Here is a 19,001-nt window from a genome sequence, read left to right on the forward strand (position 1 = left end):
AAGCTTTTTACAAAATCTAGCATAAGATTAGGTTCACAGAAGCAGGTCTTAACGGGAACATATTCATTCTAAATGGAAGATCTACATTTCTATTAATAAAAGCCCTGTAGATCTGACCGGGACTATCAATTTTTGTTAGACTTTTTTTTCTTTTATTTTAAGATGAAATAAATCATTCTATGAGGTCGACTTCTCTTGACCCCCACCCTAGAAGAAAAGAAAACTTAACAAGTACAGCTAAGAAAATAGCACCTGCTTTAATATAACTTCAAAGGATTCACTATTAGTTAGCTAAATGTTTAAACCCTATGCATATATACACACTGAAATAAGAAACATAACTGATCAACACTAAAAGGTTTATTTGAGCTACTTACTGTTTTGCCTCCTTTACCAATAACTCTACCAGCAGCGTAGGATGGCACTTTTATATGAGCCTCAAGTTTCACTTCTTCTTTAGGTCCAAAGAAATTTTCTTCTTTAAGTTTTCCATAGATTCTTCCTTGAGCCTGCAAAAAAATGCTTTTAGTTAGAGAATGTGCTTATTGAAATCCAGTTAACATCAAGAAACTTCACAGAAAGGAGAATTCTCAGTACATGACCCTAACAAAACTTTTTGCCTAAGAAATACAAGATCTATTTTTCTAAAATAAATCTTTGTACCAAACCAGGAAGCACCACTGCCCAGCTTTAAAGATTGCATGACAAACCAGGGAATAATGGAGCCATTTCACTGACATCATTATTATTATTATGCTTTTCAGTAGAAATATTGCTTTTAAAAGAAACTATTGCATCTCTGTAAAGAGCGGTCGAGAGGAGAACTGTCTGGCTGAAGCAGTTTTATTACACCCAGAAGCAGAGAATGCAATTAATTGGCTGAGAAAACCTTTTTAAGGATGCTAAACTGAAGAAGGGGGAAAAAAAAGCTAACCACAACCTCCCCAAACAAGTCATGGGATAAAGACTCCAATTAGAGCAAACAGCTGACTTTTACAATCCATTACCAACATGTTGTTTAAAAATAAATAAATCTGAGCTTGTTCAATTTTCTGAAGTGAAAAATCAAACTGCCTAGATCTAAATAGCACCATGGGAACAATATCACTCTGACCAGCACACAGTTCCCTTTTCTGGGGAATACACAAGCACCAGGCTGCAAGAAAAATGTCCACTGAGACTAAACTCATGAATTTTGCTGATTTTTAAACACATTTGTTCCCTTATTCCCTGCAACTGATCAGTGAATTCTTGAGAAACGGTAACCAGATCTTCTACTCTGCATCTCCTAGAAACATCAAAACAACATTTATATTGAGATACTGAAGAGAGATGCTCTGTAAAGACCATACACCTAGGACTGTGAAAGCCTTTCCAGTTCGGATTCTTTATCACCTTCTTTCAATTATGCTCACCAGATTTGTCGCTGTGTACATGCTAAATCAAACCATTTATAGATCACCACTGCAATGGAATATGAAAAGTCCAAAAAGATTCCATTATGTGATAATTATTTTAAACAGCGGCAGCTTATTTTATCTTATTTCTAGCTCATGTCCTGAAAGCCTACTCAAGTTCATGCTACTCTAGAATTAGTAGGATAAAAGACATTTTGTGACCTTGGAGCTGAAAGTGTTCAGTATTTTGGGTAAGTCAGACTCCACCTGAAGAGCAGACAAAAACCTGGAGCACATGGCTTTGACCTGGGTCACATACTGCAGGTCACGGGACCCTGACACTGGACAAAAGCTGTCATCTTTCCATTGAGACAAAACACTATGCAAAAAAACCCATACAAAAATGCAGTACAACTGCCACATTCTGATACCATCACTAGTCCCAGAATCAGAGATTCGTGCTCCAGGAAAACACTTCAAAAGAGTTTGCCAAGAGCAGATAAAATACTACTCCCAGTCATCATCTTGAGCTGGACATTTTGAAACTGTTTCCAAATCTGCTAGAGACAGACAGTAGCCAGTGTAGCCCTTGTTATTTCAATAGCAACGCTTTTCGTGTGCGTAACACCTTGACAAGCTGCACAGGCTGCAGGGCTCAGCGGGAGAGGTCCTCTAAGAAAAGCACATGCATTACTGCTGAATTATAAAGCAGACTGGGATATCGACTTTTTAAAAGATGGTAGATGTATTTCCAGCATCCCAAATCTGGGGGATTTAAAGAGTTTTTAAGTAAAGAAAAAAAAAAAAAAAAAAAACAAATAACCTAACTGGACTGAAGCTCCTTCATAGTGAAACAGTGGCTGAAATATTTTGTCTACACTAGATACCACTTCACTTCCACATGTCCCAGAACAAAGGCAACACGATCATCTCGGAATATTGGTGTCACGGGTATGCTTAAACTCCAGGGAGCACTGCAGCAGAGGCTGTAAACAGCAGCGTATTCTCTTCCCATTGCCTTGCTAATGAATAGCCCTGCATACCGCAACATCCTCGGGCTACTGCAGCTGAGGCAGAAAGGGGTGCAGCTGCTGCAGCTACCACCAACATGAATCACAGGCAACAGAACACAATGTAGTAGGGAAAGGATGCCAAACTCTCAGGCTCTGAGATGACACTGCCTCTCTGAGAGCTGGCTACTCATCCAAGCAGCAGCTAATGCCTCTTCAAGTTATTGTGCACCCAGATGACATTCTTGGTGCCTAACAAGCAATAGCCTACACTCAAAGATATAGAAGATCCTTCTTAAACAGAGCTTAAGGAGAGCATTAATGAAGTTTGTGCCTGACTGTAAGGCATGCTTCAGGTTAGCAGTGGTGATAAAAGAAAGGACTGAACTCTGCCTCTGCCCATGCCAGTCAAGAGGGCATTGCTCAAAGAGTAGTAAAAGACTATGAGAACTGGAGCTGAAAGAAGCCCCAAGGGATAGGTAACCCCTCTCCTTCACAAAACCAGCATACTCAGAAGCATCAGCTGTGCTAGTACATTGATCCCTCTCTGCAAGCAGAAGCCAAAGCATAGAGAATGTTTGATGTGGTTTTAACCAATGTATGGGGTGCAGAAAAGGGAGATTTTCCTCCTTGCGTGATACAGATGGGAGATAAGAGCTGGCAAAAGAACACTGTGGGACTTCAGGTCTACCTTAGGGAAGAAGCCTGAGGACAAGCCTTTGCCTACGTGAAAAGACTGCATAAGGGACACCCAAATCTACTTCAGCCTGCTACTGCTTGAGGGTAAGTTCACTGACATCTAATGGAAAAAAAAAGGTAGCCAGAATCTGATATTGTGCTGATTCCAGATTACAAGAGCACCCCATATGTGGAAAATGCCATGTGGCCAAGCCCACATGCACACAGAAAACCTCAAGGAGGCAGAGCTGCTAAATTAGGCTTTGCCTTCAGTAGCTTATCAAATGAATATGGTAACAGAGCAATAATCCCAAACGCATCTAGTTTGCTATTACCACCGCAAAATACCTGCCCTGATACTTCTCCAAAACTCCTAAAGGCATTAATAATTCTAGATACGCCTGAAGTCTGTGCATGTTCTTCATGCAAGATGCCCTGGAGCAAAAATACAAAAGCAAGAACAGACAAGAGAACGATACCAGGACATGGAGTCTCAAGTGACTTTCTACCTGCTCTGGGCCTCACCTGTGATGAGGCCAGGCTGCTTCACTGAGCTGTCAGCATCTCTCTGAACACTGTCAACTCCTTTTGTGGTAACTAGATTTGTCCCTCAGCACTTCAGGCAGAAGGCCACTCCAGAACTCAATTTGAACGCAAATGGGATAATCAGGTTGAGTATCTCATTGAAATTGTAGTGGAAATACAATTGGAAATCTTGCAGTTATCTGTGGAGCTACCAAAAAAGTGTTTTCCATTTGACATGCAACAGTAACCTGGGTAGACTCAGTCTCATCTTGTCAGCTTTGTTTTTTCAATTAAACATACTAAACTGTTGCATTAAAATGGGCTAGAAAGACTGAACTACTTATAGATAAAAAGGAAAATTGGGAGTGTGATATGGCCACGTTTTCATGCTAGACTTGATTCTAACTTACATGAAACACCCACCAGCTTCAGGTGACCACAACACGGCCTCTGATAGTGCTGTATTAGTCATATGAATATGACATACCTTTTGGCAAAAGGAAAGCAAAAAAAGTGTTTACTAAAATTATGAATAAAACAGTGCTTGGAACCAAGTGTTTTGTTTTCTGTTTTGTCCCTTGCAGTCCAAAGGCCACTACAGACTGGCAAGTTTTTTTTATGTTGTACCTTGAACTGAGCTTCTGGAGGTCCAGTGATGATAACCATTCTCAGTTTGGCATCTGGTCCTTCAGCAGGGGCAATCTGGAATGGATAAAAATAGCTTTTGGTAACTGTCTTTTGAAGGAATAGTTTAAAGCCACCTCCTCCCCATTTCAGTCTCACATTCTGTTCAAGAGTGAAAAATTATTCGTTACAGCAGCAGCATTACACTTCAGTCATGACGAGTTTGTTCTCTTTAAAGTGCATTAATTAACTATAACGAAATACAGAGAAATTGGCTAAATCATAAGCAAATTTACTTCTGAAAACTAAAGGCATAGCTACTCATCCACATATGGCAAAATCCCACAAGTCATTTTCATGTGGCTGAGTGATGTAAGACATGTAGCCTTCAAAAAGACAAGTATGGTTAATAGAGCGAGATTCTCATCCATACCCAGTAACTTAAACAGGCTTTCTGACAAGTTTTGCTCATTAGCAAAAGTTTGCACCTACCCCCCTTGAGAACAGATCACTTCACGGTTGTAGCTAATCAGATCCAAAACATTCCTCTATACTGGACAATAAGTTCACAGATTCCAAAGGGTTTGTATCTACACACATTTATTTGTGTGACCCAAATAAAAATTAAGCTCCACCAGAGCTGAGACAGAGATGCCTGCAGGGTCTTTAGCAGTTCATGTCACCACAAAAGTAAGATTTCTGTGGGTGTTGTTCTCAGACTCCAGTGGCATTAAATAATTCAAACTAGCCTCTGACATTCTGGATGAATCTTTTGTTTATCACAACTGACATTTCCATTGTTGCGTCTAGTATTACATAGCCACTGTTGAATGGGCAATATATTAAACACTACAGGATTTCATCTTAGCTGTTGGCATAGGGATGTTATTCATTTAACAGCTGTAGTTTATTTCAGACAAATTACCAGTCACCATGCATCATTTTCACTAAAGAATTTTGCTAACCAAAGTTTATATAATTATTCATATTGTACCCTAAGATGGAGAAGACATTACATACTAGTTATTTGGTTTGCATATTTATTTTTCATATGATTTCTGCATTCCAATTGGCTATATCTTGAAATACACATTCATTTTACAGCAGTACGTTTATATGACACAGCGCTGTGGTAAGGGCAAACACAGACTAGGTCCATTCATTCTTCGGAACACAAGTATTTCAGAGGGGCAACATTTCAAGGGATATTTGGAGGCAGCTGACTGAGCAGAGCTCAGCCCAATAATTGCTATTCATGGAAAATGGCCATTGTAGTTTTCCTCTCAGTCACTTCATGTTTTCTTAGTGAACACCAGAGCCTTTATTGAAATTTTAGGAAAGATATTTTCTATCAAGCCTTCGTTACATCTCACATATGTTTAAATGTTCTGGGACAGTTCTTGCTTTGCTTTTATTTTAGGATGTCCAGTTCTCAGCAGCTGGAGTAAAACATGGCAGAGGGCTGTGAAAGAAACACGTACTGACATTGCAGTGTGTGAAGGGGCAACCTAAGAGACCTCAGTGTTAATTTTGTCTATGTGCCCTTGAAAAGAGAAGTTACATACATACAAATAGTGAATTTTTAAGTTCTGAGAGAAATAGTTTTACATTCCTAACCAGATATCCAATCTTCGATATGCCACGTCACAAGCTGACAACTTCATGCACTCCAAACCTGTAACACTCATCCCAGCTCCTGCAGAGCCAGGAAAGGCGATTTGGGGAATTATTTATAACAAAGGAGATGCCAATGGCTCCCAAGAGGTCCCAGCACTGTAGTGCAGGGTGGGCAGCAGACAGCCCAGAAGTCTGTGCCTGGCTCCTTTGCTGAATAATCCAAGCTGCTGGAGCCCCACGCTGAGCCTGCATTACCAAGCCATGACCCTCAGCACCAGGACACAGCCTGATCTCACCAACAGCCACATGCACCTCTGAAGTGACAGGCTGGACACTGTCACCTTATGCAGAACCTCCGCGCATCTGCAGCTTATTTAGTGTTTCTTCATGGCTACAGAGTTCAATCAGATCTGCAAAGCTTTGCAGGAGCACAAAAGCGACACTTGGGGATGTAAAACAGTTTCACCTGTAACAATCTACAGCACAACTTTAAACAGGTTCAGAGTGTCATGCACAAATTACTTCCACCACAAAGCAGGACTACTACAGTTTAGCAAGTTAGAAGTTACTCAGGCAGCACTACTTCCAAGTCTTAGCTGAAAGCACAGGCACCTTGATGATTCACAATGTTTCATTTTGCTCAAAAGTTATGATAAAGGGCAGGTGGTCAACAGGAGGGAAGTTCAGAAGTTTTAAATAAGTTACTCCTAACTGTTATATTTACCACTTTCACACAAAGCGAGTGTGCTGCTCCATATTGTTCTGACAGTTTTTAGATAAAGTTGCATTTTTATTTTAATTGATAAGCATACACACGACTTCCCAATTTAGCAAGCATACCCTATATCTGTACAGTTCTGTCCTATTTCCACAAAAATCTTTATTTTATTCCTAATGAAGGAACAAAGGGCCAGAGCTTTAGCAAACTTTAACTGAATTTCAATTAACACAGATATGTTAAATGTGTTGGGTAGAGGGGTGCCAGCCAGTAGAGGAAGCCTGAGGCCACTGTTAGCCAGATGCGTGAGAAACATGGGAAACTCCCTTTCCACTAAATTATCTTCCAAGAACCAAGTAAAGAACTAGTTCGGACGGGTTCTCGGAGGTCCAGGTTGTTTCACATTTCTCTCTCCACCTAGCTGTAGCTTTCATATTCCACTTAATCTTCAGATACTCACTATGGGAATGGAGAGAGAAAGGAAATACGTGTGGTACATCACACCTCCATGCAAGATAGATTTGATAAAGAAAAATCAACACCTCTCGCTTTCCTCTATTCCATTTCCCCCCTAAAAATATGATTATTAGTTCTCTACTAATGTGAACCATCTGTGTAGCGTAACAACTATGTACTGCTCAATAAAGGATGGAACTGGGCTGTGCGCCAGTTGGTTGACTGGCCGGTAAATGGATCGGCATTCGGCACACCACACACAAGACTCATTCATCAGGGTTTCCCAATTATTTTGCTCTGCACACTTAGCTGAACACCCTCCAAGCCAAGCCCAGCCTCACTGGCTTCACCAAGCTCAACTCGGCACCGGCAGCTCCTGCCCCTCCTGACCTTTGGCAGATCCCTGCCATGGCACTCACTGAACTGGCCACATCTCCTGAGCAAAAAGAGAACTGAAAAGAAAAACCTTTGTTTCATCTATGCAGGAAAATGTCCATTTAACAGCACATAGTAAAGCTACGCACTTTTTTTTTTAGGCCAAAACATTATCTTCACAGCACAGAGTAGTAGAACTAGTTACAGGGAAAAACCTCAAGCACCTAGAGAAAGTACTTTTGGTTACAATGGCATTAGTAGCAGAAACCCAAGGCCTTCCTACAACTGCGGTTGATACTAATCCATATACACAGCCAAGAGAAACTTCACCAGATAGACTAAAATTCAAATGTAAGCTTCCATTAGATCAGCTTCTGCAAACCATTTTGTTCTCAGCTACACTGAGGCAGTCAACACACAAACAGCTGGTTGCTAAAGCAAGGTGCTGAGGTAAACATGATGTTAAGGAACTGACCAACTCCAGGAGCTTGAAGTACGTGGGCGATTTTAAAAATGAACACTTCAGTGTGGAGCCGTCCAAGCTCAACAGCCCAGACCGATCCATCTGGAACAGAGTAAGAGTGGCCACAGCAGCAGGAGAGTTCACCTGTGCTGCTGTTTTTAGAAGGGGAATTTACCTCACCAATTTTCACTTTACCAAAAGCAAGAAGAAAGCCTTCAAGCACTGCATCATTAAGACTTAAGTCTGTTTCTAAGAAATCGAGACCACCAAAGTAGTTTTCTTTGCAGCTTATATTTCACACCTCAGGAGACGTTTGAAAACATGCTTCTAATTATCTTGTCTCAAGGAAGATTAAAAGATGATTTATAAACAAGTGTACCATTTATCACATCACATTCTAAGCACAGAGTGGGGGAAGACATTCACGAAAACACGGCTTGTGCAAACTTGCTGAAAGTGTCATGTAGAATAGACAGAAAGTTAGTCAGTGTAATAATACCTTAATAGATGCGCCTGCAAAACGAGAAAGTTGTTTGATGTGCTGTCCCTGCTTGCCAATAATAGCTCCAACTGCCAAGGCTGGGATGAACAGATGAACAGTCTCAGACTCGGGCTGTTGCTGTGGGGAAGAAGGAAATATGCAGTGAATGTTTTTGAACATTACAAATCAGACTGACAGGAAAACGGGTACGGAACAGGCATGCATGGAAATGAGGGGGAAATCTTACGATGCCCTGTGATGTCTGAATATTAAGGGTTTGGCTTTTTCCTGGGAATCATGAAATTCACAGAACATGAAAGAACAGTTTGAGCCAAAAGAGGATTCTTTCATCTTTTATGAAATACTCACAATTTTAGCACTTAGAGTTTTAAAAAACAATTGAGGTGTTGCTTCTTTGCAAGGCTTTTGTTCTTACCTGTCACTGTCTGGATTCTCTTCCCCATGCAAGACTCTGCAGAGGAGGCTGCTACAAGCAGAGAGGCTACAGCTTGAGCAGGCAGACTCTTTCTAGTTTTCCTAGTTATTTTTTTAATTTTAGATTGTGCTGAGAGTGGCACAAAAAGCCTCAGAATTACATATATGCTACAATTTCCTTTGTGTGGGAGTGATGTGGAATGATAGCCAGCTTGAAAACTGCCAGCGATTCCTCCTGCGTAACATTATGCAACAGTTGGAACCCGGGCAGCAGAGCTCACAAAGGCTAGTAAATTAAACACCAGATTAGACGTTCTTAAAAACGAGAAGACCCTGACATTGCACCCACTGGATATCAGGCACCACTGCAGCTTCCTATTGCTTTCAAGCAGAGGCCACAGCTGGAGAGCACAATGTTAACACTTGAGAACCTCTCTACGTGCTGCGTCGTAATGCTCAAACCACAGGATTACATATGCCACAATAAGCCATAACTATTTTACCAGCCTCAGAAAAACTTGTCTTGGACTAATGGGGCGCTGCTGAGTACCCACGGAGCCACTGTACCATTAATCTGTCCACTTACGTCGGGGTTGCCTCTCAAAAGCGTTTCCCATAAGCCTTTATTTGAACTAGGAGATATTTAAGACCCCTTCTCCCCCTTAAAGTATTTCTTCCTCAATGTAGCCTTCTCATTTATTTTCCAAATTTGTTTCACTCACCTTCAACAAGAAAAACCCAAGAAGCCCCTTTCCCTCAGAGGTATCTGAAGGCAACGTAGCCATCGTCATCCTCACTTCCTCAGCACCCACCATGCAGACCAGCCCGAGCACATGGGACCAACCGTGCTCATTTAGCTTTGCTCAATTGTATGTTTTGGTAGGGATACAGACCCACATACAGAAGCCTACCCAAGCCACTTTTTCTGGGGTATTTTCAGAAAAAGATATGCTATATGCAACACAAAGTAAAAAACAGCTGCAATTCCCCACCCCCCGCCCCAGAAAAGAAGCAAAAAAACCCAAACAGCTATCTCCACTTAGTTTTAAATTTCAGTAGCTTCTTTCAAAAGGAAGCAAAGTACCAGTGCATTAACTGTAAACAAATCAGAACAAAATGCTTGTTTCCAAGTTTTACTACTTTATTTTTGGTAAACACAAGTCAACTGTAACCTCAGGGGAAACAAATTCCAGGCACAGCTCCATGTACCAGGTGAAGAAACCCCAAAATAGGATATTGAGAATAGAAACACATTCTGCCAGCTGCTTCAGGTGATCGCAGCAGTTGCACAATTTACCCTGTGTTTTCACACGTACAAAGCATCAGGACTCACAGTCAGTTTACGCTGGTTTAAGCCCCTGTTTTCCCTGGACGTAGGTTGCAGCCCTGCACACCCAGCCTCCCCATTGCCCTGTGTGCTTTGTGGCCAGCAGGACTGCAGATCCAGCTGATTTTTGGGGCATGCAGTGAGTCCCTGACCTGAATAACCAGAGAGCCGCACAAGGGGCAGTCCTGGAATAAGGCAGGAAGCAACAATGCCTAGGTCAGGGCACAGGAAAAGGTAGGAACAGCCCTTTTAATCTGCCTACAGATCAGTTTAAAATGATCTCAAAACTATGCCCTGAAACTACATATTTGTAATGAAAGATACCAGTCACTTCAGTATATATGTTAAACTGCTTTCCAGAAGATTACTCATATTCTCCTCCTGTTATTACAAACATCCTGTGAGTGTACTCATACTAACTCCTTTTATACACTCATCATGAATCCAGCAACATTTCCAGTAATTTGGAAATGCTACTACAGGTACTTGGTTGATCTCATGAATTCAGAAATCTGTTTCTAAATGGATACAAATTCATGAGGCATTTGGGTTTTTCTGGTTTTGTTGCAAGGACCCTTACTAACTTCACTGGCCGCAGAGGCAACCTCTCTTTCCAGCCCAGTTGCAGACAGCTTCACCACCCCTTGCTCACTCATCTCCTTGAGCCCACCTTCGGTTGTCCACACATGCTCCAGCACCTGCAGAAGTCCCCTCCAAAGCTTTCCCTCCCACATTCAACGCCAGCCACCCTTCTCTAGCTGAACTTTGAGTGAACACACAACAAACTTTCCAGCTAGTTCATGCAATGCTGCTACAAATCAAACATGTAACTTGACTTGGTTTTCAAGAATTCACACAGCTTCTACTTAAACCTATGTTCAGATACATTTCTCTACCATAGGAGCAAATCAAACTTCATTACTTCCGTTTGCAGATATTTCCTGCCTTCCCTCTGTTGCCCAACTGCTTGCAGCACCGTTTTCCCCCTTTCTTCCCCAAGCTTGATTTCAAGCCACTTTCCTGGCTAGATTCAATTCACCACCAGAATTCCTTTCTGCTGCCTCACCCTTAAACATGAAACACGGGCAGCAAAGGCAACGAAAGACAGAAGATGAACATGTATCTTTCCAACTGCAGGCAGCTCACTGTAGCACTTCCCCCAGCCCTCCTCATAGTTTTGACTTGTTGATACATTTCAACTTTTTTTCCTAAAGGCTTTTTTTTGTTATTGTTATTTTTTGTGTTAGTGAGGTTTTTTTAGCATGAAACTTCTGTTTTGATGTAACAGTGATACGTGTTTATTAAGGAACAGTAGAGAATCTGTGGATGCTGGACTGTTTATTCACTGTCATTTTTTTGAATTCTTGTCTGCAGAAGCACATTGGCACATACGTATAACCAAATTCATCTCCAGTATGACACCATGCAGGATTTAGAGGAATTATGTCCATTTCCTTACCCCCACTGATTTTTAATCACTCAAAAAACTACACCATTTTATTTGTTTTTAAAGCATGAAGATCAGAAACAACAGCTCTTTTTTTCTTCTGGCAGAAATCAAGTCTAGCTAAGGCTTTTAAGAGAGTATCATAACACCAAGTTCAATTTATTATCTGTCCAACTCCTTACCCACAATAATTTTAAAATCCTTTTGTATTTACTGGAAGACTACCCTCCAAAAGAAACACATCAAAACATAATGCAATGACTATACCACCCATCAATCTTACAGATGCTTCTGAGGATCTTAGGATGGAAGAAAATCAACTATAATTTCATTTTCCCCATGCCATGCCACATAAGTCATAGAGCTTTCCAGGAACTTCTAGCATGAGTTATATCAGAAATAGATTCCTAGATCTTAAACATATGTTAGAAGCACTAAATTTAGGGAACTGCATGGAATCTGAGCTTTAACATTCACTCCCTTAACAAAGCCAAGTTTGTTCAAACATATACTTAAAATTTAAAAACTAAAATACATATATATCTTGCAGAATATCTGTCTGTAGTGACTCTGAGCAGCATCCCGCAGTTCATCTTTTTTACTTCATATTTTTAAGGGCCTCAACTGTATATTTATAAATTTGAATACTCTTCTGTGTAAATGTTAAAGTTGCAGAGTTCATTAAGTCATGCAATTAGTTGTCAACTAATTTTTGACAACAGTAAGGTGTCCTGTACATGGAGAATTCTGTACAATTTTCTCATCTTCCCCATCCACTTTATTTTCCCCCACTTAAGAAAAGTTTATTCAAGACCAGCCTAGCCCTGGAAACTGAGAAAAACATGGGAAAAAAAATATTTTAAAATAGTAACCTAGGTTCTCCAAGATGTATGAACCACATGTGCACCCTAATTCACGAGTAACTGTATCAGAAGTCTATGATGCACAGACCACCTCTTCTGCCCTAGCAGTACTTGTGGGATGGGCTCAGGACTAGTCCATACTGACATTGAACAGGCACATACAATATAAAACAAGCTACATCCTCTCCTGGGTGGTGGGGCAGGAGACCCACAGACACTTGAGGAATATGGCTTTGGGGAGAGAAGCTTCTGTCTCACATAGCTGTGGCACACGGACACCACCAGGATGTTCGCTCAGAGGGAGAACTTAGTTTCTTAGAATTAAAAAAAAAAAAAGGAACACACGCTCCAGAAACCAAAGAAACCAAGATTTCTTAGTTCTAAGAAACAGTTTCTTGAAGGGCATGGTGACCAGAAACCATTAATTCAGTTCATAAACAGCTGATAATACTTGCTTTGTTTCGACAAACATCAGTGTGCTTTAAACACAAAACAGGCTTGATAAGGAATTTTTGTCTATATCCAGCACATTTAACTAATGAAAACAATTTTAAATGCTAGTTTTGTTCATTAATTGGATTCCAGTTTCCCTCCAAATTTAGCCTGATGAAAATCAGAAGTTAAAAATTAATCAAGCAAATAAGAAAAGCACCATTCATCACTTTTTAACAGAAAATGGAAAAAATATATTAACCGAAGAAAATGGTAAACTGCATACTTGTTTAAATAGAAAGATATATTCACTGTGTTAGCCAAGGATATCTGTGGTGGTACAGACTACACTAAGGCTTTCAGAAAGGTAACCTAAGTACAGATGTAAAACTTGATAAGTCAAATCAGATTTCCTGCTTGCTCATTTAAATCATGATTGAAAACAGTGATCTAACACAGAGATGTAAATTAATCTACCCCATTGGAAGAAGCTAAGCAACTGCTTCACACCAGTAGCTCTAACGTTTTAAAACTCATCCAACTCTTTCTCCCTTGGCAGCTTGAACACACCTCCTTCCATACCTCCTGCAAGTCCCTGAACACCAGCCATCTGTCCCTAGCCTGAAAGCCCATACCATTTTTATTTTAATTATCTATTTATTAAATTCCCACCGCCTCCATGCAAGATCTAGTCTAATCTGTTCCTAAATCCTGTGACCCCTGGCTGCTTCTGCATTACACTGGGCTTTGCCTGGAGCCCCTGCACTGCAGGTACCATCAGGAAGGTCCCCTTCACCCCAACCAGGCTCTGCCACCCTACACAAGTTTTTCCCAGGAGAATTGCTTCTTTGCTGCCTCCCCTATCATCTTACAGTTTACTCTCAGCAAACTGTCTTATCAGAGCCATCATTTCTGAGTTTCCAAAGCCTCAGCTTGAGTAAGGCTCTTCCCCTCCCTGGGATATTGTCCCATGCACTTGAACACAAGGGCTACTGCTCCACACCAGAGCTGGAAGCTGAGGATGCTCCCAGCCAAGAAAATCTGCAGATCCACTCTTCTTTCTGCAACTCTTGCTTGCAGAGTTTGAAAGATCTATATAGCTGCCCTTGGGATAAGCTTGTTCTAACACTTTTTCTGCCAAGGCCTGGTGCCTCAGTCCTACAAACTGCCCAAAATCACACACAAGAAGGAGACCTTTTCTCTTACCTGACAGATCACCTAAAGGAAAAGCATTCCTCATCTTGCATTTGTGTAACAGCCAAAGCATGACCAAGCAAGGATGAAAACTCATAAAAATGTAACAGTGATTCTTCAGATAGACGGTGGTAGTCAAAAATATAGGTCCCAAACCACTGAATTTGGGGGACTGGACACTGTATAGGAGTTTGATGAGTCTGTGACCCCAGCCATTGCAGGGCTACTAAGGGAACATGTTTCTTATCTGTGTCCCTCATGTTAAATTGAGCATTGATCTCAGTCTTTTTCTGCAAGCCTGCCAACAGTGCAAAATTTTTGCACTCATGTTTAAGTATCTCCACAGATCCCTCCCTCACTCCATCCAGTACATGTGGTTGGTGAATCCATGGTAACATTTGGGATAAGATTGTAAATCTTTAAAAATATTGCACCCACTGAAGTAAACAGGATTTTGTGCCAGACATCAATAGGAGCAGAACCAGATCTTTGCTGGTTTCTAAACCCATTGTGCATCTCCAGTGTATGTTTTCATTTACTCTAAATGTGTTGCAAATGAATTACCTTAGAATGAGACACTTATTGAGTCACAAGTCATGTTATCCATTTCTAGCCAGCATCAGTTTTTGTAGCTATGAGGGAAATAATTAAGAACTATTTCATGACTGCATGAAACAGTCTCAGCCACTGTTTAACTGCCATCTAGTCTAGAGGGATATTGGTGGTTTTATGTTTTTAAATAGTAAACAAATCCACTTCGTCGAGTATAAAAATATGACCAGTAGATGATTGCATTAACAAGTTCTCTTTTGCCATTCTCCCCTTTCCCAGCTGCCATGATCACCACAACCAAGGCAAGGCAGACAGACAGATGACTCAGTTTTCAGAATACTCTAAGCTTTGTCAGGAAGTGAGGTATCGTTTTAGTCAAACCCTCTACTAGATCCAAAGCCAAAATTTAAGCAATGTTTTTGCAATGGACTGTGAAGAATTACACTGGCCTACCAGCTATACTAAATGCTCTTATTTATTTAGTAATAAAAACTTGCAGCAAGAGGAAACCAACATTAAGCCAAATATCCTTGAAGACATTCCAGTAGGATTCAATGCATTGAATAAAAAATAATCTTTTGACACTGGTGAAAGAAATCCTAGTGTACTCATTTTCCAATACTAATACTAAAAGTTTAAGCCTTCGCTGGAAACAAGAGGCTCAGTAAGGAAAACTCCAAGTCTTGGTAGACAGGTCTAACGTGATCGATAGTTTTACAACATCGTTGCAAATACCTTTTGGGTCACCACCTTGTACATCAGCTGAAGTGGTGCTGCCAGTGTAGATTAAAAAAAACCTGAAGTGTGAGCTCCCCCCACCCTTCCAGCTTTTCAGGTTTACATAGAACACATTTAAGCCGGTGCTGCAAGTCTAGAACCTTGTGCCATATTCACTACCTGAAAAGTTGGGACTACCTGCAGAAGGTAACAGAGTTCTTTACTGCTGGATTCAGTCAGTCAAGAGCTAGCAAAACATTATTTAAAAGAAGCAATGTGTATTTTGAAGTTTGTTCCAGACACCCTGAAGCATCACCCATCTTCCCATGCACAAACTGTACTGCCACCATCCACCCAGGGCTCCAGCTTCACCTGAACCCCAGAGAGAAGCAAGAGGTAGGAGTGGTGGGAAGAATTTCCAAGTACAAGGAACTACCACCCCAGCAGCTCCAACGTGATGCGTGCAGCAACCTTCAACCAGCATGGCCAGGAGCTCATCACACCACCACTCTCCACCATGCAGGTCTCTGGGCTGGCAGCCTGCTGCATTCAGACCCCATCGCCTGCAAGCATTGCTGCTGTTGCATCATGTAGGAAACACTTTTGTCATTAAATGAGCCAAGAGATTGACACTTTGAGGCAATCAGCCCATAGGAAGGCCATGCACCTCTACCCCTTTCTCCTCTTGGTTGAAAACCTAAGCAATAACCCCTGTCTGCTTTTCCAGTTTGGGGACTACTGCATTTCAACACTGAAACCCAAACACAGTTGGTTATTACACAATGGTCAGTACCTTAAGTGAGATGCTACTAAAATCATCTCACTTAGTACTACTCACTTCTTGGCTCTCAACCTGAGTACTTTTCATCACCATCATCCTCTAACTGGCAAGCCATGGGGATCTCCTCAGACTACTAGAAGTCACTAACAGGACCGCACCTATCAGAAGTGTTTCCAACAAGAAAACCTAGCCAGGAATGAGGGGGTAGAAATCACAGAAGCAGAGAAGGAACATTTTCTGGCAGGCTGGCTATAAGGCATTTCACAAGCAGGAACAGGTCTGACATATTTCTGAACATGGCATGAACTTTTTGTTTTTGCAAAATCTGATTGGCCACAATGCCAAAAAAAGCAATCTGCCACCTTTTCTTCTGAATAGACAGCCAAAAGCAGAAATCAACATAAGGAACAGATTGTGAAACTACGTAAGCAGTGATTTTGCTGGTCATTCACAAGCAGCAAACATAGGTATTTGGTGTTGCAACACTGTACGACCGCCAAAACAAAAATACTTATGTACAGAAACACTTCCACTTCAAAAATCATGGCTGTGACACACTAGACTCTTAGAAGTTGCCCATGAAATCTGTGGGTTTGAAAGACACAGGTACTCATCATCTCCGGTTTACAAAGACACTGCTCTCAGATTCCTTGGCAGCTGCAAGAAAAACAGGTTGTGAAAACACAGAAAGGTCACTAATTTTTCCATCACGTTTAACGAACAAACAAATCAGAGGTGGAGCCAGCTAAACCAGAATGAGGGCTTGACCTATTTTTGTTTCTGGCCTGAAGGAGCTCAGCATGCTTTAGTAACAAAATATAATTTGGCACCTTAAGGAATTATATTTCCCATTTAGTTTAACATTCAAAGATGCCAACCCTGGTACTTAGAGCTTAGGAGTTTGGGGTGTTCAAGGGAACACTGAATCTTTCCACAACAAGAATGTGGGAGCAGGGGACCACCACAAATTCTTATCTCTTGTTCCAAGGAACTACAAATGCCACTGTAAGCATTCAAACCTGCAGCGAGGAAGAAGCCATTTTTATTTTTAAAAGAGTACATTACTAGTTAGTGAGTGATACTATATGCATTATGACAACCTCAGAATTGTAGAAAGAGCTATTAAGAACAACCGGAGGCTTCAACACCTCAGAAAAAAATACCAACTGTCAACTTGCCAGATCTTTGTATGTTATATGATGCCAATTGCATTTCTGCTTCCCTCACTGGGGGCCAGTCCATCTCCAGAGGCAGAATAGTTTCTGATTACTCCGGACATGGGTCCCTGCCAACACAGCATGGTAGGAGCAGGAGACTTGGAGGCAGTGAGAGGACCAACCATTTTCTCCACAGGGCAGAACAATGTTATGCACCATGGAGCAAATTTCTCAGTTGTCAAAAACGCATCATTAATGAATTGAAGAAACTAAGCAACAGGAAAGGTACATTCAAGGCACTGAGGTTACAATCATCAAAAGAAGTCTAATTAGCTGGTAGTGTTTTTGTCAGACAATGTTGTTGTCCTATAGTGCCCTTCTCAAGATTGTGTGTGCTGCACATGTATGGTTTTCATTTCACTGATACAAAACCATTTTGTAAAAACACTGCCAAATCCTCCTTCATCCCCCCAAACCAGATCCTCTTTTGGCTGTAAGATGCTCCTCACAAAATCATCTACTGCTTAACAAGCTAGACAAATTAGGGCAAAGCCACTTACAACTACACACATTATAGATGTACATACATTACTGCCCCTGGGTAGTTCAGATGTAACAGTTGGACAAGCTAATCCTGTCAAACCCAGACATCCAAAGGAGCCCAACTCCACCAAGTAAGAGTCAAAGTACCTGGAAACATAGGACAGTTTTTCCTCTTCCTTGTCTCTCATCTATGCTCAGGGCATCAAATGAAGGCCCTCAATGAAGAAATTTTTTCATTTTAAATTACTTTTCTTTCCTGCCAAAAGCACAATACAGTTATTTCTTCTCTCACATCTATGCGATATAGAAGATCTTTACTATTATTAAGAAAATTACTGAAGAATAAAGAAGGAATCTCGCTCGACCACAACATCTTCTAAGGAGAAAGTTTTCCATTGGCATGTTCCTCACCTGCAATAAAAACCTTCAAGAGATGGCAAAAAGAATAAAGGAAAACAACCTATCAGCCTAGCTGTATGTTTGGTTGGTTGGTTGTTTTTTTGTCATCAGAAAAAGGTGATTTGATTTTGTTGTTTTGTTTATTGTGGGAAACTACTTTTTTTTTTCCTTCCTAGAAGCCTTTATGCATATCACATAACCTGAAAATAAACTGTGAGAATAAAGAAAAGGTTAGAAAGAGCACATGGAGGGCAGAGCTTCAAGAAGCTACAACGGTTGTGCGAAAAGACCAGTAGAGAAAGCAGTCCTAGAGCTTGGGGAGAAACATCTCTTCACCTTAGCTATCTTTCACACAGCAGAAGTCCAGCTGCCTCTCACAGGACCTTACAGACACAAGAGAGCAGCTAAGTGTGAACTCTTGTGAGGAAAGTTGCCTGCTTCTCACCTTCCTACATGTTCTTGAGTACATCTGCCATACAACAGGCAGGAACCCTTAACAGGAGAATTAATTCTACGACTTCATTTCAGGATGTTCAAGTGCAGGATGAACCCTCCAGAGGTTAATCCTCCTTCCCCCACCCGCTTAGGGTGCCAGCTTTCAGACCCAAAGGCTACAAAAGAAACAGTCAGAGGTACAATTAAACATGCAAAGTTTCAGTTATAAAAGGAAGGCTGCAACCTGCTTAACCCCAGTAGATGGGCCAAGTGTATTTAATTGCATGAATGTACGCAGTTGAACTCTAAGACAAAGAATTCATGTTTGTTTAGAGCTTCAAAATCTTCAGCATTTCAGGAGAACAAACTTTTATT

General features: G+C 41.1%; 1 protein-coding gene across 2 annotated transcripts in view; it reads right to left on the reverse strand.

The window, feature by feature from the left end:
• The window catches only part of IGF2BP3 (insulin like growth factor 2 mRNA binding protein 3), a 118,434-nt gene that overhangs the window by 4,675 nt on the left and 94,758 nt on the right, over positions 1-19,001 (reverse strand). For both annotated transcript variants that reach the window (XM_065051309.1, XM_005510922.4), the window contains 3 exons: positions 8,363-8,482; positions 4,238-4,312; positions 378-509 (listed from right to left, as the gene is read on the reverse strand). In XM_065051309.1, coding sequence (XP_064907381.1) covers positions 378-509; positions 4,238-4,312; positions 8,363-8,482 — 327 coding nt within the window. The remainder of the gene's footprint in view (positions 1-377; positions 510-4,237; positions 4,313-8,362; positions 8,483-19,001) is intronic.

Source organism: Columba livia, chromosome 2 (assembly GCF_036013475.1).
Source record: "Columba livia isolate bColLiv1 breed racing homer chromosome 2, bColLiv1.pat.W.v2, whole genome shotgun sequence".
Lineage (NCBI taxonomy): Eukaryota > Metazoa > Chordata > Aves > Columbiformes > Columbidae > Columba > Columba livia.